This window comes from Microchirus variegatus (genome assembly GCF_963457635.1).
Source record: "Microchirus variegatus genome assembly, chromosome: 23".
Lineage (NCBI taxonomy): Eukaryota > Metazoa > Chordata > Actinopteri > Pleuronectiformes > Soleidae > Microchirus > Microchirus variegatus.
This window is the reverse complement of record NC_139824.1, coordinates 15,180,744-15,208,323: the sequence shown is the minus strand read 5'-3', so window position 1 is coordinate 15,208,323 and position 27,580 is coordinate 15,180,744. Positions and strand designations below refer to the sequence as shown.

At 41.9% G+C, this 27,580-nt stretch overlaps 1 protein-coding gene across 2 annotated transcripts in view; it reads left to right on the top strand.

Annotated features, from left to right (window-relative positions):
* The window catches only part of pax5 (paired box 5), a gene marked incomplete at both ends in the record, with an annotated part of 50,139 nt that overhangs the window by 8,655 nt on the left and 13,904 nt on the right, over nucleotides 1-27,580 (top strand). For both annotated transcript variants that reach the window (XM_083909717.1, XM_083909718.1), the window contains 5 exons: nucleotides 4,335-4,500; nucleotides 7,525-7,722; nucleotides 8,350-8,411; nucleotides 12,093-12,218; nucleotides 20,496-20,596. In XM_083909717.1, coding sequence (XP_083765843.1) covers nucleotides 4,335-4,500; nucleotides 7,525-7,722; nucleotides 8,350-8,411; nucleotides 12,093-12,218; nucleotides 20,496-20,596 — 653 coding nt within the window. The remainder of the gene's footprint in view (nucleotides 1-4,334; nucleotides 4,501-7,524; nucleotides 7,723-8,349; nucleotides 8,412-12,092; nucleotides 12,219-20,495; nucleotides 20,597-27,580) is intronic.

Below are 27,580 nucleotides of genomic sequence, written 5' to 3'. Positions count from 1 at the left end.
TTTCCTTCCGGAAACAGTGAATCAATGAGACATTTAAGGAGGTGCTGGGCCTTTAAAAGTCAGACTCCTATATATATACACATATATAAAAGGGTAAATAAACACAAATGCAACAGTAATGCATAATGACCTCGGTCTCTGCTCCCTAGTTCACTTTCTCCAGGATGAGAGTGAAGCTGCTGCATGTGCCAACACTCCCGCCCCCCCTCCAGAGACTCATAGCCTTAAAAACTATAATTTGCTTAATTTGGCAAAATCTTTGCATCTAATATGAAGCAAACCCTCCCTAATCTGGACAGTGGACATTGGAGTGATGAATAGATGAAGCTCCGTCAAACTGAGAACATTCTGCACAAAGTATGGGATTATTTCGCCTTAAAGGTCCAGTGTTTGGCAGAAATTGACAATAATTAAATCCCAGAATGAGCCTTTTATATATTGATATCAGGACCTGGGTCAGCTCTATAGAGGCAGCCATTAGTACAGTAGCCCACAATGGACAAACTAAACTTATTTTGAGTTTTGCGTCCAACAAGGGTGAGCTGCAATGTGCACCTTCACCATAAAATGCTGTAAATAGCTGTAAAAATGTCCTTAAAATGAGAAGTTATTCTGAGATTCAAATGCATATACTTGTATTTATCTCTATGTATAGGCTTCGGAAAATAAAATTCAAACACATAATCCCCCATAATAGCCTACGTCAAGAATAGTGAAGAGCCCCGAGTGTCTAATGCCGAGAGTAAACACACCGATAAGTAAATAAATAGTTATCTTGGCGGGTTTTTTTTGTGGGTCACGACGAGTCATTCCTCTGCACCTCTTTACAAAGCAAGGCGTATTTCATGGCCTGGCCCAGATAGGAAGTGGTGAAAGGAACCATTTCATTTACTCTTATCTGAGAAAAGAGTGGGAGACAGAGGTGAGCGAGAGAGAGGGAGAGTCTTCTCTCTGCAGATATACCTGTGGTGACGAGGAGGACAGAGCACAGTAGGCCTCAGAAAACATTCAGCAAAGCAGGCAGGAAAACGTTTCAGGTAAATAATAATAATAATAATAATAATAATAACAACAACAACACAGAGGAGGACGGAATAATGCCCCCTTTTACAAGCATACAGAGTTTTCACAAGCGAGCAAAAAGCGCGCGATAAAGACTCAAAGTTGTCCATGTAGGTCAGCACGTTCTTTCCGTCTCTTTGCATCTCAGGACAACACAGGAGTCAAATCACAGTAACATCACAGCCATCTGGCTGCAAAGTTATTTCTTTCTTTCCAAATATCTTTCAACTATAAACTTCCATCAAAAACAAGCAGCTTACATTTGAGAAACACTGGATTTCAGTGGCGTTAAAATGGAAATGATGCCCCCCGTATCTCGAGTGGATTGAACGTTTGAAGGGCTGTGGTTAGACTGCAAAGACAGAATTTTGCACAGTGTACGCGTCAATATCAAGCGACTCATTGGGAACGACCAAATTACACATGATATCATTTATTTTTAACGGATGTTAATCCCTGTAATGTAAAATCCCTGCACATTTGACACTAAAAATCACAACAGATCAATGTTGCCCCAGACTTAACCCACTTTTTTAAAGATGACAAATCATTGTGACCTAATTTACAAGTAAAATCATGACGGAAGACATTTTTTTGTGTGCATAATACACTGATTAGTCAAATTGGACACTCTAAATTGACCATAAGTGAGAGTGGGACAGTGTGTCCCTGTGATGGACTGATGACGGATGAATGAATGTATAGATATAACATTTCTAGTCTATTTATTACTGTAACCCACAATGCACCTGTGGGTTCTGACCTCTCAGAATGGCTGAGTCCAGGTTTCTTTTAGTCCACCGTCCCTCTCTTGATTACACACGTGCGGTTGTTTTACTCGCAATTCTAACGTACACACCAGTCACTGACAGCGTTGCTAAATGCTAACAACAACAACAACAAAAACAATGGTTAAAGCAGAGGCAATGAGGTCAAACATATTCTATTTCTATTCCCCAGTGGTCAAAACCCACCATTATATTAACAATGTTTGTTTTCCACCTCCAACACAACCCACATCTCCAGTTGTTGAGGTGGGGAAGCTGAGACTGTTGTGATGAGTTGTTGTTGTTGTTGTTGTTGTCTTAAAGACTAAAACAAATATCTTGCATTTATTTAGTCACAAAACCAGTGTTATTATTATAGTCTTAGTCTTGGTTAAAGTCAGGTCACTGTGGCATTGCATACATGGATAGGACTCCCTGACTGTCTCGCTCTGTGTGTGTTTTTCTGTCTTTTGTAAAGAAAAAAATGATCGCTTTTCAAATTTGCCCTGTCTGAAGCAGACATCTGCATAATTTAAGCATCTTTTTCTATCTTTTTAAAAAAATAAATAAATAAAAAATAAAGCTTGATGAAAGAGAGAGAGAGTATACACACTGGCCTTTTCAAATAGCTTTGTTGGATGTCACAGAACTAAACATTTCTTTATCCTTCAGTATGTAGAGACCTGTTTATACAATATTCTGTGTATATGTGTGTGTGTTGGTGTGTGTATTTTAGGAACAGACAAACAGGTTTGGGGGACAGCTTGGTGTTTTAGGGGGTATCCCTGCTGGGGTAATGTGTTTAAAATCTATTACCCCCACAGCTAGGATTAGCGTGTGTGTGTGTGTGTGTGTGTATTCCCCTAAAGACGTAATCACTATGCTAATACAAAGGCCAGTGGATTATGTGGTAAAAAGAAATTCGACTTGATTTATACTCTTGCCTTTGGTGAAATACACACACACACACACACACACATAGCCGCAGTACAAACCTAAAAAAGTCATATATTTATGTTGTTATATAGCATATAACGGTGCGTTTTATGGCATCTTTAATGTCACATTACTTCCTTTTTATTCCCTTCGCCTCCTCTCTGTCTTCTTTTCTCTCTTAATATGAATGTGGCAGGCTGTTGTGTTGTGTGACCTCTCCTTGGAATACTCGACCTCTTGTCCGGTGCGTGTTTGTGTGGCTGCAGACTGACAAGACTATAGTTTATCTCTGTAAAAAATCAACTCGCTTGGTCATTCTTATCCAATGCACTGCCTTGTGTCACTACTGTTCAATGCAGTCTGATAAATTAACAAGAAATAGAGGATTGACAGGGTAGAGCGACAATGCAAACCCAAATCTATCAGCGATTAAGCAGTGTTTTTATTCTAACGTACACAAGTCCTGCTCTCTTTCATTCATTTCCATCAATTTCTTTTATCCCTTCATCCCTCAGGGGGGATATTAAGGGTATCTTCCAGTGAGGGACCAAGGCCTCGCCTTGGTCAATAATTAATTGAAATCCCCTTCTTAGCTCACTCTACCCCAGGTGAAAATGGGTAAAGTTTGCACTTAATTATGCCGAGCAGGACGAATAAGAAAGAGAATGTGAATGCACTGACTGGAGATCAGCAGCTGTGTGATACTGACTCAAACTGTCAAAGTCTGAGATGAGCAAAGTTAACAGTATAGACAAATATTCATGTTTTGTTTCATTCATTTGGAAAATGCCTGAAATGAGCTCATCAAATGATATAAACATACATAAAATGCCCCTGTAACACAGTCTATACTATCACAAAGAACATGTTTGTTGGAATGATCCATTAGCCTCGACTTCCCTGACCCTCTTTTTGCAGTCAAAATGACATGCCCAAACTAAATAGAGCAAATCTCTGCAGTTAAAAGCTCAATGTAGATTATTTTGGTATCAAAATAAAGATAACACTTTCACTGTATATGCCACTGTGTTCGAGTAAATGGACATGGAACCAAGTATAAATGAAGGATTTTTTTCTCTCGCCTAAAAAATATTGCATTTTAAAGTAAAAATCACCTTTAAAATATGCAGTAGGAGCTTAAAAACACATGGGGGTCATGTAACAACATGTGGACATGAGCTGTGCTGATGCTGCTGAAGTGAAGCAGAGTAAAATGACAGAGGTTTTAGTAAAGAGTAAAGTCTGGGCGTTCTCTCGTTTGGCACAGTTTGGCACACTCTGTGCCATTTGAGATTTCTTAGGTATCAAATTATTAAAACCCATTTAATTTTATTTACATGTCACTATTAGTCTAAAAATAACTTGTTTTGAGGCAGCACCATAGCTCTGGCTCACTGACGACAAATTGACTTTGATCAAAAGTTAATGGGAGTTATGGGATAAAAAAGCTAAGTTTTGGACACTAATGAAAACCAAAAGCAATGCATGAAAACTAATGTCTAAACTGTACAGCTATGACCGTTCTCTGACACACACTCACTGTGATTCGTGTCTTCTCCCTTCTATTAGGACATGGTGGCGTGAACCAGCTCGGGGGCGTGTTCGTAAACGGCCGGCCCCTCCCCGACGTTGTGCGACAGCGCATCGTAGAACTCGCCCACCAAGGGGTTCGGCCCTGCGACATCTCACGCCAGCTACGAGTCAGTCACGGCTGTGTCAGCAAGATACTGGGCAGGTAAGAAGCACAGATGACCATACACTCACTCTTAAGTATTCACAGTTTATATTTCTGCGTGGCATGGGACTGCGTAAAGGGATAGTTCAATATGGTAGTAGGAGTTACTGACTTTACATCTATGTTAAAAGTCTGATTTTAGTCTGACAATAACTTGGTTTTCTTAAGGTCATGTTAAGACGTTAGTCCGACTAATACAGACAGCAAGATGCTCATAACTCTTAATACATATTGATGAATCAGTATTGCTAGGGTGGATCTAAAAAGTATGAAACGCATACAAGAGACGGGGAAGGGTTTTGAATTCAGCATTGCATTCTAAAAGTCAGATTTTAGTCCGACTAAGACAATAATTCGGTTTTCTTAACGTCATGTAAACACATTAGTCTGACTAAAATGGAGCTAGTCTTAGTCAGACTAACATACCGGGATAATGCCATTCATAGTCCGATTACTCCTGCATGTATACACATAATCAGACTTGAGTCGGACTTGGCGTTCTGCGCATGCACCAAAACTTCCTCCCGACGTATAAACTGCAGTACTGTTGCCTGAAATCAAACTACGAGTAGTCTGATTGCTCGTCTTAGTCAGACTATGGCCATAGCTTGATTAAACTGTGCATGTAAACATACTGACGGATATTTCTGCCGGCAGGGACACGAGAAAAACTGATTTTAGCCGCTTCCTAAAGCTAAACTAAAAACATGTGTGCACCTGCTTGAAACTTAAGAATGTGGACACTGTTTTATCTGACTTTTAGACAGACTTTTCCAGCTGTGGACGGAAGTTTGTAAAGTCATTCAGCTGCACCAAAGTCCACGGAGCACATGCTTTTAGATGGCAGAAAGTTTGTGTCACTTTGGTCATAATCTGAAAGTCACCGCAAAGTCACAAAATGACATTTCCTCACATAGCCACACTGAAACCACCTACAGTCAACAGTTGCACCTTTACAGCGGTTTCATTGCTGAGTCGTTGCTGAGTCATCGTGGCTCCACGTGTCAGACTGTGACACCTGCATCATGACATGCACTCATTTAGAGACGTTTTCTGTCACCGATTCAATCCCATCAACACACACAGCTCCGTCTACCTTCACTTCCCCTTATTTCTCACTCTCTTTCTTACCTTCCTCTCCTCTGACCCCTCTCCATATATTTTTGTCTCCTCTGCCCCCCCCCCCTCCTGCCCATTTCTCTTCCTGCCTTTTCAAAGCTAAATTCAAGAGCAAATCCCTGCTCATTCCGTCCCCCACAGAAGAAAGGAGGACAAAAGGGGAAAAGATTCATCACTTTTTGGAATTAGCATCAAAATGAAATTGGCACCATATTTCTGCAAACCTGCCCCCCCCCCCACCTCCCAAATAAAAAAAAAAGACAGGGAGATGGAGAATAGTAGAAAGACAAGAACAAGGAACACAATCAAAAGGGGGGAAAAAAAAGGCGTGTTAAAAAGAAGAGTTCAGGAAAGAGGAAGAAAAAAGACCATTTGTGGGGACGGAGGAGAAGGATTAGCTACAGCGACCCTCAGCTATATCAAAAAATGTGTAGCTCATTGTTCTCCCTCGCCTCCCTCTCTCTCTCCTGTCCTGGCCGTTCAACTCACTGAAGCGTTACTGTGAGGGGGAGGAGAGGGGATCGAGGGAGGGATGGAAGGAAGGGAAGGGAAGGAGGAGGGTTGTTTTATCCTTTCCTCTCTGTCTCTCTGGTACCGGCAGAACAAAAACACCAACTCTACCATCCCGCGCGTGTGTGTGTGTGTGTGTGTCGGCTCATCATTCTGCGGATATCAATAACCGCGTTTGTTTATTCGCCGATGATTCAGCTGTGAATAATTTAAATAGTTCTCCAATTGAAAATAAGATTGTTTTCTTTCCCTTTAGCTGCGTGTTTATGCAACAACAACAACAACACACACACAACACTCTGCAGCACACACTTTAAAAGAAAGACAAGGAAACGCACATTTACAGGAACACATATCTTCATGGAAAGGATTACTCTGCCATACAGCAAGCAGGGAGAGAGAGGAGGTTTAAGACTGACTGACAGCCTGCATCCACACACACAGCATCCCTCCTTTTTTTTTTGCAAGCTGAGTAGCGCATTTGCTGTCCTCCCAACCCCTGCCCCCATGGTCCTTCTGCATGCAAATACATTCATGAAATAGCCGTGGTGGTGGTGGTGGACATGAAATGCCTGAGTCTGAGTGTGTGTGTCCGTGTGCCACACTTTTCTTTTCACGATGGTAAATTATCAAAGAAAAAAACCTCAGGTTCACAGGTGTCGTCATTTTTATCCGACACCGTCACTGACTCGACATCACGGCTAACATCTTATTCATCCAGGTGTGTCCTCCTGTCCCTCTGACGTCATAAAAAGGTGTAAAACTAAACGTCCCAAAAGATCACAGACAACAACGCAGAACTGACTCAGGAAACTGGAGTAGAAAACACAACCCTTTCTTATCATTAAATCTGTCTAAATTCAATGCTGACATGACAGAAATCAACAATCTCCACTCCAGCTGAGGTTTACATGACGGAGGCCCCAGTCGTCTGGAGTCCATTTCACTCTAAAAAACTTTTAATCAAGACAGCAAGATGCTAATAGCAACTAACGATTATTTTATCCATTATTCGTTTGGTCCATAAAATGTCAAAAAACGTTGATCAGTGTTTGTCAAACCTGGAAATTACGATTTTTGCCGAGTTTTAATGATTTCTTTGTTATGTGGAGCAAAGAAACTGAGGAAATATTCACATTTAAGAAGCTAAAACAATCAGAAATCTTGTTTTAATCATGAAAAAAGCTTCAAAACGATTAATCATCCAGGAGAATCGGAAGCACTTTGTCCAATTCTATCCACTGAGATCACCAAACTTCATTCATTTCTGTAGAAAAATCCAATAAAACGCAAACAATGAACAACTCCTCGATTAAGAGCTCTTAAAATGGACCAAAAATAGCACCTGACTCACGGTCACACACCCACTTATTTCAACTCATACGTTTACTACAGGTACTATGAAACGGGCAGTATCCGCCCCGGCGTGATCGGGGGATCCAAACCAAAGGTTGCTACACCCAAAGTGGTCGACAAGATCGCCGATTACAAACGCCAAAACCCCACCATGTTTGCCTGGGAGATCCGGGACAGGCTCTTGGCCGAGAGAGTGTGCGACAACGACAGCGTGCCCAGCGTCAGCTCCATCAACAGGTACGACAATCTGTGTCATCCGTATGTGTGTGTGTGTGTGTGTGTGTGAGGATCAATTTATAGCAACAGGTACTGAGTTTAGGAAACATAAGACATGTTCGTTTTATGCATGTGTGTGTGTGTGTGTGTGTGTGTGAAAAAGAGAATACCAAAGAGGCCCCGGTCTCCATATGTATGAAGTGGCTGCAGCTCAGTGGTTCAACACGATGGTACAATGACAACCTTTTCCCCTGAGCATAGAGGCAAAGAGAGAGAGAGAGAGAGAGAGAGAGGGATGGGGAAATAAGAGAGAGAGAGAGAGAGAAGGAGTGAGCAGACAAAAGGGAAGAAAGGTGTGTGCGAGCAAGGGAAGAAATAGAAAAAGGAAGGGAGAGGAGAGGAAAAGAGGGAGGAAGGGGAAAGAATGAGGGGAGAGAGAGAGAGAGAGAAAAAAAAGGCTTGCATGAGCAGCCAAGCAGGAAGTGTGAGGCCCCTCTGCCATGTCAGCCTTGCCTCAGCCACTTCACACACACACAGTTTCGCGCTCCCACGATGGTCATGTTCTCTTTGTCACTCAGAATCCTCTCTCTCTCACACACACACACACACACACACACACACTAATATCTCCTCTCTCTTTTCCTGCAGGATCATTCGGACTAAGGTTCAGCAGCCGGGCCAAACGGGCTCAGTGTCGGCTCACAGTTTAGGTAGGTCGCCGCAATGAAACCCCGCTTCTGTCCGTCAAAAGCGAAAACAGACAACCGTGTGATGAATCTCTCAGGATTTTGTGGAGCGACTGTGCTGCTGTATTTAGATTAGAACTGCGGAAAAATTGGAATTATAGACGTTAACTGACCTCCGCTTTAAAGGGAATAACATTCACCAGGATATTTGTGACAATGTGTCCAAAAAATAGGTTGTTTTTGGCCAGTTATGTTGGTAGACTGACATTTCTGAGATGCTGCTTCAGTGCACGTGCGACCTGTACATAGGGGTGAGAATCAGAGGGTACGAGGGTACGCGACACACGGTCCACGATGCCAATAACATCACGATACAAGAAGATTCTGTGATAATCTGTTGCAAGACAATCGATATAACGATGTCACGATAAAGTGCAGGATTTCTCTATTTAATCACAACATAGAGAACAAAGTGCATAAAGTCTATTAGGGATGTGAATCTTTGGGTGGCTCACGATTCCATTCCATTCCGATTCTTAGGGTCGTGATTCGAATCGTGATTCGATTCATACGATTCTCCATTAAAAAATTGATGCAATGCATAGTGTGTTAAGGCAAATTATGGCATCAAAATAATACAGTTTGTATAAGATAATAAGTTTTGTGTGGTTTTTCAAAATAGAAAAAAGTTTATGAATCAATTCAGAATCGTGGATGATTAGAATCGCGATTCCTGAATTGTATTGAAACGTGGATGTAGCATCAATTAAACGTAGCTTTCTCCGCAGTAAACTCCCTCTCCTTCAGCCAGGTAACTTCCACCCTTAAGTTTCCCCTCATTCATTTGTTAATTAGTTAATTAAAACATCAACATTTGACCTGGTGTATTGATTAAATATTGCACAACAAAGGACGACGATATATATCACCAAAAATCAATATTTTTCAGCCACACCTAGTACAACATAGTACAACATAATCCAAAAAAAAAACACAAAAACCCTGCTACAACCCTGGCTTCACAATAATATGGGAGGGAGTGTGACATCACGGCAACGTTGGATCTTTGTTATAACTCCCTCCTTAAACAAGGACCTGAAACAATTTAATAATAATGCACCAAAACAAAGCTTATTAACACCATTATCGTCATGCCCGCTATATTTATATTCATATTCTGGTTTAAATCCAGGCAGGATTATAAATTGAAAAGAAGAAAAAAACGGGCAACTACCATACCAAAGCCTCAAGGGTCACAAAGGTCCATTTTTATCAGGCTTGTGGTGTAATGTGATTAACTGTAAAATGTGCCTTTTTGCCACCGAATCACTTAATCATGTGTAACTGCCTCGCAGCAGATCATAATACATTTTTACTGGTCTGTTTACGGGCCGCGCCGCGTCTTTGTGCCAAATAATCCGAAATGAATTTGTATTCACATAAGTGGGAGCCCACAGCAAACTCCCAGCCACAAGAAAACGGAAGAAAATGTGACTCAATTGTCGACGTGAGGTGATTAAAAGGTGACATTTTTAAATTAGAACAGGTTTATATTTTAAATCGCGCTAACCCGACAACAATGATAAGAACACTATTGCTTCTTAGTCGATGAATATCTCAGGAGTGGAAATAAATATGAGAGCTTTTCCCTCCCTCCCTCCCTCCTTCCTTCCCTCGCCTCCTCCTCCCTTTGTCCTGCAGTGGATTGTGTGCTGGTGTCTCTCTTATCGCCATCATCGCACTTTGTCTATTAATCTAAATTAATTTCACACACGCTGCTCCCCGACTCCTGCCTTTGACACACATTTAGCAGACACACACTCATACATACGTACACACACACGCACACACACACACACTTAGAGATTACACAGATAAATGGGTCCCACTCGCAGGCGGAAAATTGAACATTTGGATTTGCAGAATAAAAGCGTAGACGTTACTAGACTGAAAAGAAAGAGAAAGAAAAATCAGATAATTGAAGTGGTAAATCAAGTGATGGAAAAAGGAGGGATATGCATTCATTATACTCTGCCGTGTTGTTAGTGAAAAGAGTAGCGGCTAACAAGAACCTTGATCCTCTGGTTTGTTGTCAGGTTTTTTTTATTTTTTATTTATTTTTTTCGTCTTTCTGTGTTCGGTGGGTCTGCAGGGAGAGAGAGAGAGAGGATTAGGATGTCTGTCTCCACACCTTTCTGTCCCTCCTGGGATACCATACTGTCACTCAGCGACCCCACGTCCGCTTACAGGGGCACAGATAAGGGGCTGTGTGTGTGTGTGTGGCACTAAAGCGTTTGACAAGTATGCCGCCGTGTCACCCAGTGAGGAACTCGAGAAGATTACAGAGAAAGACAACGAGACAGACTTTCTGTGGCGTCCTCTGTGGCTTCACTTCATTCCGTAGAGCCCAGTAAAGGTTCGAGAGGATTAAAGTGCAATGTGCTGTGTTTATGAAGACAATAAACAGGATGTAGGCTTAAAATCACGTGGCTGTCACTCAGAGGGTTTTGTCTTCCACAGTGTTTTTCAGGTGGCATCAGTAAGAGAATCGAGAGGCGTTTTTTGATCAAAAGTGCACTTAAATGCATGTATTATTAGTAGGTTTCCATGTGTTTTGAAGACAAAATGTCGTTGCCTTACGGAATAAGCTTGAAAATCAAATGTACGCGTTCAGATAGTAACTTCAGATGATACCGACAGTGTTGCTTTTAGCCGAAACCAAGCATCGCAAATGTCAACCAACTTTTTAAAGATTTGGTCAAGAAAAGGCAACTTTTATGCGTGTATTGTGTCTTCTCGCACTAAATCAGGGGGGCTGTTACTAATAAATGAATGTGTTATTGGTAGGTTTCCATCAGTCTGTTTTAAGATGAAAACACAGATGTATGATATAGACTGAAAAGTGACTCTACACTCTTAGAAATAAAAGTACTAAGTAGAACCATATAAGGTTCTTCGGCTTGTCCTCATCGGAGAACCCTTTTTGGCTCCAGGTAGAACCTTTTTATAAAGGTTCCACCTGGAACCCTTTTGGAGGGTTCGACCAAGAACCCTTTTAAAACCCTTTATTCAGTAAAGGGGTTTTAAAGGGTTCTCTGGATCAAAATGGTTCTTACTGGAACCATTAGTGTAACCAAGAACACTTGAAAAACCCTTTCTTCGGAAAAGGGTTTTTCAGAAGCAAATGGTTCCATGGTAGAACCTCAGCCCTTGTAGAAGGACCCTTTTGGAACCCTAATTTCTAAAAGTGTAGAGCAGTGAAACCTGGTGTCACAAATGTTGAATCTTACATCTGTGTTTAACAACAGCCCCTGGATTTAAGTGCGAGAAGTCACAATAAAAACATTGTTGCCTTTTCTCGACCAAATCTTTAAAAAGTTGGTAGACATTTGCAATGCGTTGTTTCGGTATCGTCTGAAGTCAATTAATTCTATAAGGCGATGACATTTTGTCTTGAAAACACACTGCATAGGACATAATACATTAATTTATGTGCACTTTTGATCAAAAAAAGAGCAGTTCTTTGTGTACTTAAAGCCTCTTGATTCTCTTACTTCCGATGCCACCGATATGTGTATTTATGTGTACGTGCAATAGTCTACGAATAGTCCTTTAACAGTAGAAAGTCAAACCTGAAGTTAGAATTTAAAATCCCACTAACTTTTTCTCCTTTTTCTTCTTTTCTGTTGTGTGATCTCTACGCAGCGACGTCCGTGGCTGCCACACAGGTGTCGGCGGTGACCAACGACTCGGCCGGCTCCTCGTACTCCATCAGCGGCATTCTGGGTATTAGCTCGGCCGCTGATGTAGGCAAGAGGAAGAGGGACGAAGGTAAGAGCAAGAAAACATCGTCTTCATCGTGTGTGTGTGTGAAAATCATGTGTGTGTGTTTTAAATCAAACATCTGCATAAGAAGAAGAAATCCCTATTTATTAACCAACAGGAGTTTTATGCATGCACTATTGATCATGTACACTGTCATATTGGATCAATGTTATATGCTAATTAGAGGTGTGAGCTTGTGAGGTGGTGGTGGTGGTGGGGGGGGGGGGGTCACAGCTACTGTACATGTGTCTTTGTGTATGTTTGTGAGTGTGTGTGTGTGTACGTGGCAGTGTCAGTGGCATTAAAAAGCCATCACGCAGACAGTCTCCTACGGTAAATGAGACAGGACCAGATGTCGGAGCGAGGGGGGGTGACAGAACGCCACCAGGGGCTATTTCTTGCTCTCTCTTTCTCACACTAACACACACACACACATATACAGTATGGGGTCCTTCCCACTCGTGATGAATTTCCAAAACACGTCAGCAGGTTCCAGGATGAATCCCAGGTGCACCTTGAACATTTTGATACAGCCCACTTAACCACCACGACTCTGACACACACACACACACAAACACACACACAGTTTAATAATGATGAGGTTTGTTCTAGAGACTTCCACTTCACACAAACAATGGCTCATAATGCGTCGCTTCTGTCAAAATGACCCCCAATCAGAGAAACCGGCATCTTAAATCTGCACAAAGAAGTAAATACAACAACAACAAAAAACACACAAAGAAAGTCGGAAAAGTCAAAATATGACTAAAAGGTTTTTACGCTTCAGCAAAGTGATAAAAGCTGTATGTGTGTATCAACAAAAACAAAAGCATTGAAGGATTTAATAGCACCTGAATGGAAAATCAGAGCCAATGTGTGTTTATCTTTATATTATGCCCAACTCCTAATATTCAATTGTGGATGGAAACCACATTTTTTACTATAATGGGACAAAAAGCACAGACGTAACTAACAAAGTTAAGGTATCAGCTTATAGCTATTTCATCTGCTATAAAACAGTCTGGAGGGTATTAAAAATAATGTACTGTATATTTGCACACACTGTTATGTGTGCTCCAATAATGCCTCCGTGTGGTCAAAGTAAAATCTCTGTAACATAATTAACAGCATGATTACGTTGCTTTGTTCTTCCCCGAGTGCAACACGCTCACACCGTGTTGTCGTGTGGTGTGCGAGTGTTTTTTTCACTGAGTGGACCTTGTGTGTTTTTTCGCAGTCGTATCAAAAACACTGCATCCCTTCACGTTCCAGTGGAGCATTCAGAAAGCATCCGCATTGTGTCGTTGGGCATCGCGTGTGTTTTATCTGCAGTGTGTGTGTGTGTGTGTGTGTCTGTGTGTGTGGCAGAGGTCTGCGCGGTCGGCTCTGTGGTCTAATTAACAGCATTGCTAATCACAGCTTCCATTAGAGCAGCCCCCGCTGGATAACGACACACACACACAGCAAGGGGCGGCGGGGGGAACAGCATGCACTGACACGGACAGACAAATATACACAAACACAAGCTCCTCTCGACACACTCGCACCCATATGCTTGACTGTATGGACATTTGTAGACACACAGAGGGGAAGGAAAGAGACATCACGCTGCAGGTGAGGGCCAACACACACACTTTGTTGTTATATCCATATCAACAAGCAACTAAACATGTCACATTTAGTCATGATAGTGTCTTTATGCATCTCTATACAACTGTCGGAGTCATTTGTTGATTTGTGAATGGTTGTTTTTTTAAAGGACAGACTGTATAAAAATGGAAATTGCACGGTTCCCTTCCTAATAACTCTTCCATCTAACTCCAATTTAAACCCACTGACTATGAGGTTAGGGTTAGCGACCAGGATAGGATTGAGGTTAAACCTGAGGTTAGGATTAGGATAAATATAAGTTAGCATTAGCGCTGAATGGAAGTCTATGGGGGGAAAAAAAGAGTCTACTTCTCACTTGACTTGATAAAGGTCAGTAGACTCTCAATCGCAAGTTTCAGATCTTATAAGATAAGTTAGTCCTTTATTTCTGCCACAATGGGGAAATGTACATTGTTACAGCAGCAAATACGGTAAAGATAAGGATAATATTAAATAATAAAGATGCATTCCCTCCAAAAAAAGTACAATATAAAAAGATATTCACATCGACACCATAAAAAAGTTTTTTTTAAAAGTTAGGGACCAGGATATAATTGAGGTTAAGCCTGAGGTTAGGTTTAATATAAATATCCTATAAAGTTAGCATTTGTGCTGAATGGAATGGAAGTCTATGGGGGAAAAAATTGTCTACTTCTCACTTCATAAATGTCAGTAAACACTCTCTAAAGAGAGACACTAAATCACGGTTCACGTGTTCACACCACAATACATGCAGTTCTCTCTTATTTAAGAGTGAAGGTGCCCCAATTGGGGGAAAATATTGTGGAATACTGCACTTCAATGTGACAAACACAGCTCAAATAACAACTAAATTAATTACTAGATATTTAAATAATTGCTATCAAGCAGATCCTGATGTAGAACGAAAGGAAATTATCAATTATTGCCATGTTTTTGCCTATAACAACTGGTCATTTGGAATAACATTTGTTGTTTTATAGACTACCAAAAGTTATAACAAATCAGGGAGAACAATGTCAAAAGTTATCAGAGGAACGGAAGCGATTGTGGTTAACGATGCGAAAAACCAGCAAAAATCTGGACAACATCCAAATTAGTTCGGCCCAGATAAGTGATAGCAGCAGCTCTTAACCCTTTTAGCGCCATAATAATAGATATATTCATATACTTTCAGGGGCAGTTCAAATGATTACATACGCAAGGAGTTACTGTAATTTGAAAAACACATGTGACGCGGTTTGGGTTGAACTAATTTTCTAGTGTGATGATAATAATCATCACAATCATTCATATAGTGTACAGTGTATATAGATATAGACTGTGGTCTGTGGACTAATGCATATCAAACTGTAGGTCATTGAAATGAAAAACTCTTGGCTGACGTTACAGCTTGGATACTCTGATATATAAAATTATATTATACAGTTAAGGTTAGGTTGAATAAAGACGTTATTGACGCAATAGACGGAAGACTGTCCCATTGCTCCAAGACGAGGGAGCCACCTCGTATGGATCTGCACCGCCAATGAACCGTGACTTTTCCAAATATCGTACGCTTTCCTGTGGATAAAGTCCTTCCCTGTATGCCTTTGCATCTATAACGCGTTTTAAGGAGCTTTTCTGTGGTTTCGGACATTTATCCATCGCCGTTTTTTTACCTCTGAGTACTTCCAATATGGCCGCGCATCCGGGTTACTGCCCCGACCGTGACGTCGGTGAAAACCCTCCAAACAGAACACACAACATACAGCGCAAATAAACGCAAAGACTCCACAGATTCACTACTTCCAAAGCACCACAGAGATATAAAAAGCCACAGGAGTCGCTACGGCGAACGACTTCTGTAAAAACAGCGCTTACCTTTCTCGTTTCTCCGGCAAAAGTTGATATCGCGGCGAAAACAACCCTATATCCGGTTAAGACGGACTTCCTGTGTTACACTCACATCATTCCGGGCGTTTCTACCGCACGTTGATTAGGACCCTGAAGGAAGCATTACAGTCCCCACATACAGCAGCCTGTCAAATACCTGCGCTCTGCTGGATTATGATTGGCTGACAGTGCTGTCAATCTAACGTTGGCGACGATAGCGTCATTTTATTGGCTGTAATTATTCAAAGAAGGAGTCGTACGCTTAAATCGGCCTGCGTCCTACAGCTTAGTGCAGCCACCCTGTGGTTGCTTTTGGAACTTTGAAACAAAGGCATAAACTGTTTTATTGAACACTAATATTTATATCAAAATGAAATAAGTAGTTTTATACATACATCCAATGTGCCAAATGAGACCTACAACATAAGATAAGATGTAACGTTATTAATCCCGAAGGAAATGATTGTTCCAGGTTGCTCCACAATTGCACAAATTACAATAACAACAAAGTACAAAACAATAACAATATAAGATAAGATTGCAAAAAGAACATCAAAAGTGGTATATATATGTCAAAATGAAGTATTTTTTATTCAGACCATAATTAACAAAATACATGAAAAAAAAACACGCGATTGAGTCCATAACTACACTCATTTTCTCATACACCTACATACAAACACTTTGACATTGACTTTCCCAAACCTGGAGACTCATGTCTCGATCATTTTGGTACATTTTATTTTGAAAGTGCTGATCTCGATATCTTATAAATATATCGTACAATTTCACGATTTCTGCTGGAAACTGTACAGAGAAAGCGTAGAAAATGCCAGCTGTGTGAGCTAAGTGATGGGAACACAGGAAGGTTCTTAGGGTGTGTGTGTGTTGGCAGCAGGAGTGTGTGTGTGTGTGTGTGTGTGTGTGTGTGTGTGTGTGTGTGTGTGTGTGTGTGTGTGTGTGTGTATGTGTGTGTGTGTGTGGGGGTAAAGCCCTGTGGTGACCTGTGCCCCCCAGCCAAAGAGAGGGGAAGTGGGGGTTTGACCGGCGACAGAATGGAGATGAATGGCAGTGAATGGAAGAACTTGACTTGTGGGGCCAAAAGGGGACTATTGTATCTCAACCTATTCTCTGACACACACTGTGTGTGTGTTCGTGCATGTGTGTGTGTGTGTGACATAGATGCAGAGGGCAGAACAGGTGGTGCCACTTCTTGACAGGAGTGTTTCTTATATGCTGCATTGTGGACACAGTATATCGCGATTGCGCCAAAACCATATGTTGCATAAATAATAACACGAAATAGCGTCGGATGCGTTCAACCCAGAACGTATGTCTATAGCTGACCTCTCACCTCCCTGTGTGCGTTCATCGTGACATCTTCTAGAAACTTTGATCTCTGGAGTTGAGATGGAACACACACACACACACACACACACACACACACACACACACACACACACACACACACACACACACACACACACACACACACACAGAGAGACTTGGTGTGAATTCCAATTCCTTGCTTAACCCTCAATCTCAAAAATCTGCGCTCCCTCTAGTACAAGTGCTGTCCCGATTCTCAGAAAAAATTAAGTTGAGGGGCAAGTTTAAGGGCTGTATCGCCCTCAATATTGAGATTTTCCGAGACCACCCTTGGGAGCAAGGGCTACCCAGAATGCACTGCGTGTTTTGACATAACAAAGATGGCGCCGACAGCAGCGAAACGAGTACGCTACAAATTAAGTATTTTATTTGTGTATTATCTTAGTTTAGGCCTATATTATGGATTACTGACGTCATTGTTGCGTAACATTTATTTTTATTTTTTTACGATCTTTTGTCAATAGCCGGCCGGTGCGCGCAAGCGATCGTTTGCTATCGTTTACTTTTCAACAGTATCATCTTATAACTTGACTGACAAACGGATCGTAATAAATAATCCTGACGTAAATGCGCTCTTCTTCTTCTTGACTGGACGCAGCTTTCTCGTTATTCTGCCCCCTGCAGTCTGAAGACGTATCTGCATTTAAGGGGTGTCCCATTTCTAAGTGTACAAAATAACCCTCAACACTTGGGCCAGTTAAGATTAAGGGTTTAGATTGAGGGTTATGATAGGAATTGGACTCAAACTCACAACCCCGTCCAACTGTTCCCCGGGTTTGTTGAAATATGGCAAATGTAGGCGGAGCCAAGGCCCCCGAGATGTGAGCGCGAACACAAGAGAGAGTGAGGAAAAAAGGCAAGAAAGAAAGGAGAGAACAATAAGGGCTCATTGTTTGTTTTGTTCTGCTCGGAAAAAGAGGGAAGAGAAGCGCTTCCCTTCTGAGACTGACTCACAGAGATAGAGGCAGCTGTGTGTGTGTGTGTGTGTGCGTGCGTGCGTGCATGCATGTGTATGTGTGTGTGTGTGTGCGTGTGTATCCGACAGTGAATAGGATTTAACCCGTCACGGCAATGAGTTTCTTTACCCATCCATGGATACAATGAGACCAGCCGGATATCAGGGTGTACCCACCCACACACACACACACACACACACACACACACACACACACATACACACACACACAAATACAGATGAATGGACAGTATTGATTATCAATAATATTAGTAAAAAAGCGTTGTTACTCCTGCTCAGTTACAGTAGCTCTACTTTGTCTTTCCCTGGTGGTTCTTTGTGGGTCTCTCCCTCGGTGTGTGTGTGTCTGTCTATGTGTGTGTGTGTGTGTGTGTGTAAGTAAGTGGCAGAGAGACAGCAGAAAGCAATAAGCTGACTGAAATGGTGCCATCAGAGCTACATGATTGATCAATTGAATTCCATCATGAGCACCGGCCGCTGGGATTAAATGGGTCACCGTGGGTTACCAGGCTAAAGCATCATACTGGCTTTATCTCTCCGCTGATTGGTCTGTCACTGGAGACCTGGACCACATATATACGCTCACACACACACACACACACACACACACACACACACACACACACACACACACTGCTCTCTCCCAGCAGCATCTGTATATGAGTGTGTGTGTGTGTGTGTGTGTGTGGGGCCGTCAAAATGAATTGAGATTATGATCAAAGTCGCAGTGTTTGTAAGAGAGAGTGAGTGAAAGAGGGTTTTGTGTACCGAGGAGGTTTGGAGAGGTTTTTGTGACTGTGCCACTGTGTGAGTCTCTACGCAAGCTAGTTTGGATTATTGCAGTATAGTTTTCTTTTCTTTAAAAAAAAAATTTCTTTTGACTTTTGAGCTGAGGTTTGACTAATTTGAACATTTAAATTACAGCTGAACTTAGGCCATATCGCTGATATTAGTGCTCGAAACTAGAAAAGCGCAGTTTTAAAGGCGCCATATGTAAGAATGTGGCCAAAAACCGTTACTACATTCAAATTCAAAACTCAGAGGTATTTTAGGTTGTCGTTTTCTGACGGAACTGGCAACCCGTGGTTGCTCGGCAGCTGAGACTCTACTCCTGACTGCAATGATTGGTAGACGGCGGTAGGTGGCGCCACATGCAAAAAAAACATGATTTCAAAACATAAACATGATTTGCAGTCTGCAAAATATTTTTTTTAATGCAAATATTGAACAGGCGAAACATTTTATAAAATAATTGACTTGTGAAAAACCAACGCAAAATGGCTCAGTAGCGCCCCCCACAGGTCAGGTCCCTATGGAGCGTGCAGAAATTTTACTTGCGCCGAAGTTCTTGAAATTCTGTGGGTATATTGCCCCGGCCCGAGACAAAGAAAAAAATCCTCTTGACGCCATGACCTCAACTCAGCAGGAAGTCCGCCATCTTGGATTTGGCGTATTTCTTGTCGTTTTGCAAGTTTCATAATCGAGCTTCCTAGTCTGAGGCCCTTTATCATAGGAAGATGAAAAATGCGTCAAATTGTACTAATGTTTCCCATTAATTTATTTTTTTAATTAGACCCTACAGTATTTCAGATACAGGCCTCTACCAAACGGTTGAGACGTCTGTTCATAATAAACCTGGTTTCCATAATTCATAAAGTCACATTAATGTAGTGTTGGTGTTAAAGTTAGAGTTCAGCTTGATGCATTTTTCAATGAGATACCGTGACTTAAAGTGTGGTTTGACCAAATGGTTGAGTCGTACCTTAAAGGGTTAAACCATCAGTATATGACCTGTCCGTCATATCACGACACCAGCTGCTGGACACACACACACACACACAAAACACACAGCGACCCCCAGGACTAAAATAGGCTCTCAGGAGCAGTTTGGAGCGATGATATTGGCTCTATAGCAGGGATTTTCACCCTCATCCCCTTTTTTCTCTTTATCTTTTTTTTCTCTCACCCGTTCTCTCTTTTCTAATCATTTGCGGGGCCGCGACTCTTCACAGTTCTTATAATTGTCTGGTTTCGGTCGCCTCGGCCTCGCAATAACTGCAGGATACGAGAGCTCACAGTCTAATACTGATACCACAGCAGCAATATATATGTGTGTGTATGTGTGTGTCACTCTCTGTGTGTGTGTATGGGGGTTGATACATGGACAAAATGCGTATATATGAGAGGCGAGAGTGTATTTTGGGGGAGATTAGGAAGCAGAGACAGCATATGCTTGGTAATGGAGTGCATTTGTGTAGTATTTCCTCCACAATCTGTGAAGTCGCTCGCTCCTGAATCCTAGTCTTGACTTCTGAGTCGTTTATTTTATCTTTATCTTCCATCCCTCACCAGACTGTCAAACACCTCCTTCATTAAGCCCTAAGTCTCGTCTCGTCTCGTCTCGTCTCGCACAGGTATGCCGGAGTCGCCACTGGCCAACGGCCACGGCCACAGTGGGCGGGACTTCCTCAGGAAGCAGATGAGAGGGGAGCTGTTCTCGCCGCAGCAGATCGAGGTATTGGACCGCCTCTTTGACAGACAGCCGTCCTGTCCAATCCAGTCCAGCTCTGACCTCTATGTGAGCCCTGACTCTGGCAAGGTAAGGGGCGGGGCATCGTGCAGGCGCTCGGCCGAGGCTGAGTTTGAGAACAGGTTTAAAGGGTAAAAGACTGTAGAATTGAAATCCCCACAGATGAACCGATCGCATTGAAACACACACGCAGCCTGCTTTGCTAACGCTCTTCATTTATTCAGAATTTGACCATTTTAATTGCGGGAAATTTGATTTTTCATACAGTCAATAAAGGTCATTAATAAATCTTGACTGACGCCATTAAATCGGCAACGACTGCGAATCCGTAGCTTAATATAAATAAGCAAGTTTCCACTTTCCACATGTTCATATCTATATTCAGTCAAATTTAAAGGTGCATTATGTAATAAATCTAAAGCAACTGGCCATAAAATCCTCCTAATATGTCACAGAGACTCAGGAATAATGTTCATATAACAAACTGAACTCACCAACAACAACAGTACAGACAAAATATTTGCATTAAAAACTAATATTTTGCAGACTGCAAATCATGTTTATGTTTTGAAATCATGTTTTTTTTTGCATGTGGCGCCACCTACCGCCGTCTACCAATCATTGCAAGTCAGTAGAGTCTCAGCTGCCGAGCAACCACGGGTTGCCAGTTACGTCAGAAAACCTGAAACCTGAAAGACCTCGGTATTTTGAATTTTGAATGTAGTAACCGTTTTTGGCCGCATTCTTACATATGGCACCTTTAAGACTTTTTAAGACTTTTTTAAAACCATAATGAATATAATTTAAGACCCGTTTGGCAAAGAAACTTGCACTTACCCATCTTGTGCAAGCAATTTGGCCGCCGCTATGCTAAGCTGTAACACACCGTGGCGCGCGCGCACAGCGCGCTAGCTAGTGGTGCTCGATAAATTGTCACCGGGCAGCACAGGTGACCTACTTTAGTTCCGAGTTGAAGTTACGTTATCGCATCCTCAAAAATCGAAACATTTCAAAGCGATACTGAAGTTTATGCATGTTTTAAATAAAAGTAACGTTCATAGATTTTTAAGACCTTTCAAAATTGTATTTAAGACCTTTTTTTTTTTAGGAGATTTTAGGAGAATTTAAGACATTTTAAGGCCTTAAATTCAAATTATTGGATTTAAGACTTTTTAAGACCCCTCGGATACCCTGGCATCATAAATTGGTGAAAAAGTGGTGGCGTCTCATTTTTGTTTCAGTTTGACACACTTCCATGTAAACTTCAAAATAAAACGATACAAAGCACGCGCAAAAAAACTCAAATGTAAAAGAAACGGAAACGTTCGAGCGACAAAGAACAAAATAAAAAATGATTTAGATCTCTCCCAAATTAGCCGCATCATTAAAGTAAGAGATGCACAGTAGAACTTATTCTTGCGAGCTAACAACACATTTTTGCTCTTATTCTTTCACAAACTGCTTCTCTCTGCTTTGACCTAAATAAAGCCTGCCCTGCCTGCTATGCCTTGCCATGCCATGTCAGTTTTGAAGAAATTTAGTTGCATGATGATGTGCCCCAATATAACAAGTCCAGCATTTAAAATTGTATTATTATGTCTTTTATTTTGAAAATCTTAACTTCAAGTGGAGTTTCCTGTGTTGCCGTGACAGACCGCTGTGTCTCTGATAGACGACGTAGACACTATTGATGTTCGCATTATCTCGACACACTGCAGGGGGTTAATGAGCATATTGACCCGACTCTATATTATGACCTCACTTCCTGCTGTCCACATGCTGATGCATCTTGGGAATGTATTGTTTGAATATTCCCAGACGTAGTTTCATATAAATCTGAGTAGAATAGAATGGAATATGTTTTTTATTTCTAATCTGTTGCCATCCAGTCACCTCAAATAACCCTTATTTTGCTTTATTTGTTCTGTCAAAGTCAAGGGCAAGAGTATGCACACTTTAGTAGTAAATGGAATCAAAGATAGGCCGCAGCCTTAGACCTTACAGGGCAGAGTTCTGCGTCTTAGCCCATTCTCTTCGCTGTGACCCACACGGAGAGTGGAGTGGCACAGGGCGAGAGGTCGACAGGCATTGGCTGTCGTCCGCTCTATAGAGTGCGACTTGAGACCAATAATACCCAGGATTCATAGGTCAGTGTCCTCGCTGAGCCCCGGTCAAGCCGCTGGGGGTTTGGGGTCAGGGATGGAGTTTTTTTCGAGGTCAAACGGGGCTTTATAGGAACTGCATTACAAAAGAGACACACACACGCACACACACACACATTATATCTGTCCCTTTACCTCTGCTCCTTTCTCTCATCCTGTCTAATCAACCCCCCTCCTTTCCCTCCGCCTGAGTTTCCCAGAGGGAGTGATTGACAGTCATATACCCTTAACACTGACACAATGACAGCTCAGCTTCTGTGTGTGTGTGAGTGTGTGTCAGCGTCTGTGGTCAAGGAGGGTGATGCTGTGTTGTGACTGACGATGTGTGTGTGTGTGTCGTTTACCTGTATTTTGATGCCTCTTTAGAACCCTTTTCTGGCGTAAACACTGGCCAGTAGGACCTCTTATGGACCAAAACCTGGTCCTGATGAGGCACAACCTCATTTCTGTGACAATGTGGGAGTCAATCTTTTTATTAATTCAGTCTCTATTTTAATTGTATGTCTCCCTGCTTTGTCTAATTTTGAATCTCCTCTTTATCAATAGAGACATAATTCATATTATCTTACGGTAAAAAGCATTATACTTACACTTATAAACTGTTTTCATTGCACTGAAACATGAGCCTCATCCATTATTTGGTTTCCCCCTTCGTTAAGACAAGAAAAGTCTTAATTTATCAGGCAACAGTCACAGACCCTAACAAACCATGCTCTTATTTCATCTCCTTCCATTTTCCTTCCTGTTCCCTCCCTCCCTTCATCCCTTCATCCCTGTAGTCTATTAAGCTCCGCTATTAATTTGTGTGTGCGCATGTTTCGTACGCGTGCCTGTCAGAGACAGTTGATTTGAATTTCCCCTCAATCACTTCCTATTACTCAGGTGATAAATCAGCAGAGCTTACAAAGCCCCCTTCCATCCATCCATCCATCCATCCATCCATCCATCCATGTATGCTGCCCTGGGTCCAAGTGCCCACTGCAGTAGCATTTAGCCTGACTCTGTCTGCATTGACAACGCTTCAAAAGACTTTAAATAGCTCACTTGCATCCCATATAACTGCTCGATCTTCTACTTTCTTTCCTACCTGTGGCCATCAAACTCTACAATTCCTCCCCCTTCTGCAGGAAAGCTAACATTTTTATTTACCAACAACATATTTCAGTATTACAGTTCATAACCATGTGCAATATTTTATTTGTTGTATTTAAAGGTGCCATATGTAAAAATGTGGCCAAAAACAGTTACGATATTCAAATTCACAACACCGAGGTCTTTTAGGTTTCGTTTTCTGACCTAACTGGCAACCCGTGGTTGCTCGGCAGCTGAGACTCTACTGACTTGTAATGATTGGTAGACGGCAGTAGGTGGCGTCACATGCCAAAAAAATTATTTAGAAACATAAACATGATTTCACTTGATGTTCCTTTTGCGATCTAGTTAGTTATTTTTGTATTTTGCTATTATTATTATTATAATTATTGTAATTTGGCAATTTTGGAGCAACCTGGAACAAGAATTTCCTTCGGGATTAATAAAGTTCTATCTTATCTCTTATGTATAAAGACATTGTTACACCTCTCACTATTATCACTACAATGAGTTCAGTTGTTGCACATTTTTGCCTGTATTTATATATCAGAAAAAATTGCTTTTCCTTTAACAACAGCAACAGAAATAAGGGACCGTTTACATATTCTCTGTCATGAGACTTTATAGGACACAAAGTTAACTCCAACACCAGCGTCACCCAGCACAATGAAGCCTCGTGTCACAGAAGAACGAGCAATTTTCAGAAATATGTCATTTGTGTGAATATAACAGCTGGACCCATTTGCATATGTGGAAGTGTGTCCTCGACTGGAACTCTAGCACGTATTGATTGACAACTTGCAATATAATTGCAATCAAGTGTTGACTTTGCATGCTTCACAAACAGTATGGTTTCATTTTAATATCCTCGCCACTACGAGCAATAACTTGTCTTAATTATGATTCAGTAAATTCACTGTATGGACTTTTATTTATTTATTTATAGCCTCTTGACAGAGTCGAGGTCCGGCTCATTTAAGAGCGAATATCCCATATCCTCTCCACGTCAGCCACGCTCAGCTCGGCTGATATAAATTCCTTCCTCGCAATCCTTGTCTCGGTTTGCGCGGCCTCTGAGGGAATTGTGTTTGTTTATAGTCGAGACCCTTTTTTTTTTCCCATCAGGAGAGCAAAAAGACAATGTGTGGAGATTGAGAGTGAGAGAGAGAGAGTGAGGGAATGAGAGGGAGATGGAGAAATTGGGAGCTATTTGAGGAATGAGAGAGAGAGAAAAAAGGAAATACTATTATGCAAATATATGTGTGTGTGTGTGTGTGTGCGTGTGTCAGAGGGCCGATTAGGGCTCATCTGTTATTGATGTGAGATGTGGACCAAACCATTACCTTCCCCTATCTGAGACACAGAGCATTGGGTCTGTGTGTGTGTGTGTGTGTGTTTTGTAAGCACCTCACAGGTGTACGGCATTTTTTATTAGACACGGAAGGTAAAATGTAGGGAAGCACATAATAATAATCATCAGCGACGCTTGTATTGAATATTTTTACATTCCTGTACAGATCCACCGTTAACTTTGCATTTAGACTTCTGACTGGCGTGGGGTGGGGGGGGAGAAAGAAATTTCAAAAAATGCATAATGAAGAAAAGCAATTACTCAAATCTGCGAGTCTTCTACGTACAGACGCGAGTAATCTACTCGGAGTCATATCACACCAAACACTGGGAAAAGCAAAAAATGCTCTGTGTAAAAAAAAAAACATGAAATGAAATCTTCACAATATCATGAGGAGGATAAGTTATCAAAGTTATCGTAATGATAATTTAATTATGACAGTTCAGTCGAGCCCCGCGTTCGTATCCTCTCAGGTAGCTAGCCCACAGTGCTGTGTGAGTGCGAGGGGGCGTGGCTAGAGTAGAGCAGCCAAAAAGCCAATGTGTGCTTCTTTTACCGATATATTTAACGATATCTTTTGCATTACTTATCCAAACAATGTCAAACTTGCCACTGCGTTTACTCATTCCCGTAGGAAGACACCTGTCAAGTTTGAAATCAATCGGTCCGTCGGTTTGAGAGATACGCAAATAACAGCCAGAGCTTATCCTCTCAGGTAGATAGCCCACAGGGCTGTGCGAGTGCGAGGGGGCGTGGCTACAGTAGAGCAGCCAAAAAGACAATATGGCCGTCTTTTACCAACATATTTAACAATATCTTTCACGTTACTTATCAGAACAACATCAAACTTGGCACCGCACTTACTCGAGCACGTAGCAAGACATCCGTCAAGTTTGAAATCAATCGGACCGTCGGTTTGAGAGATATGCAAATAATAGACGGACCTTCCTGCAATTTCTAGATAGATTATGCCATTATTCTACTGGTCGGGCCCACTTGAGATGAAATTGCGAGTTTGACACCCCTGCATTACACCATGTCATGAATGAAACAGACCTATGCTAGTGTCAATAAGTTTTCCAACTGCTCCCATCTTCCCTCAAGTCTTCTCCTCAGTCATGTCAGCCTCTGATTTCCTTCCCTTTCCTGCCCCAAGTCCAACTCCACCTGACACCTTTTTCCCACCATTGTAACACCATCACCTACATCAACCCCCCCCCCCCCCAACCCGTCCAGCTGCGTCCCTCCTCCTCTTTGATGAGGCTTGATGGTGCCGTATGAGCGCTGGAATTGACAACATTTAGGGGGGCGAATGAGAATGATCCATCTTCCTTAGCGGGCCTGTCACCCTACTGGCCAAACTTCATCATGGCCAATTACCACGCGGGCAGACCCCCGTCTTTCTACGCCGCTGCTATACTGCCTGAACCCCCCCCCACCAACATGGATTCATGGACACATTAGACACCATTATAATAAGACACGGAGCAGCCAAGAGAAGGGGGGGGGGAGACACAGGGATAGCTCATATCAATGAGTGGTGGGGGAAAAAAATACAGGTGTGAAGTGGGAGGGAAGGAATTAAGAGAGAAAAGAAGAGCTAAAGTGTGTTTGAAGCCTGGAGAGAGAGAGAGAGAGAGAGAGAGAGAGGTGTGTGTAGTGTAAGCTCTTATTTGGCAGGTCACAGTCCAGTGGTTGTGTTGTGTGTTGACGAGCACAGGGGTGTTTAAGAGGTCAGTGAGCACAAACTAATGCCTGCACTTACATCTACACACAGATAAACACACACACACACACAGAGGTATTAAAGGGTCAGCACAAAACTCTCACCTCATCACCTAAAGGAAATTCTTATTGCTGTCATTAGTGAGACACACACACACATTCTTGTACTTGCTGCATACTGAGGACCAGGTAAAAGTGCTGACAAAGTGAGGACCGGCATTTCCACTTTATAAATCAACACAATTACAAATATCTACTGCATGAATGACATCTATAAAGAACTACTGGGTGCAGTGCCACAAACTCTCTGCAGGTGGAGCCCCAGAGCAAAAAGTGTGTGAAACACTAGGGCTGGAAAATGGGTTTTTGTACCAAATTGCGGACCTAAAATCAGCGTATAGCACGTTTACAACCTAAAGAAGTGATTTCAATGAAAACAAAGTGAGGACCGGCCAAAATGTCCCCACTTCGTAAAAATGACCTCACTTTGTTGGTTAAAAACCCTCACTGGTCCTCAGTATGCCACGAGTACATCTATAAAGAACTACTGGGTGCAGTACCATAAAATGTCTGCAGGTGGAGCCCCAGAGCAAAAAGTGTGTGAAACACCGGGATTGGAAAGAGTTAGGGTTTTTGCAC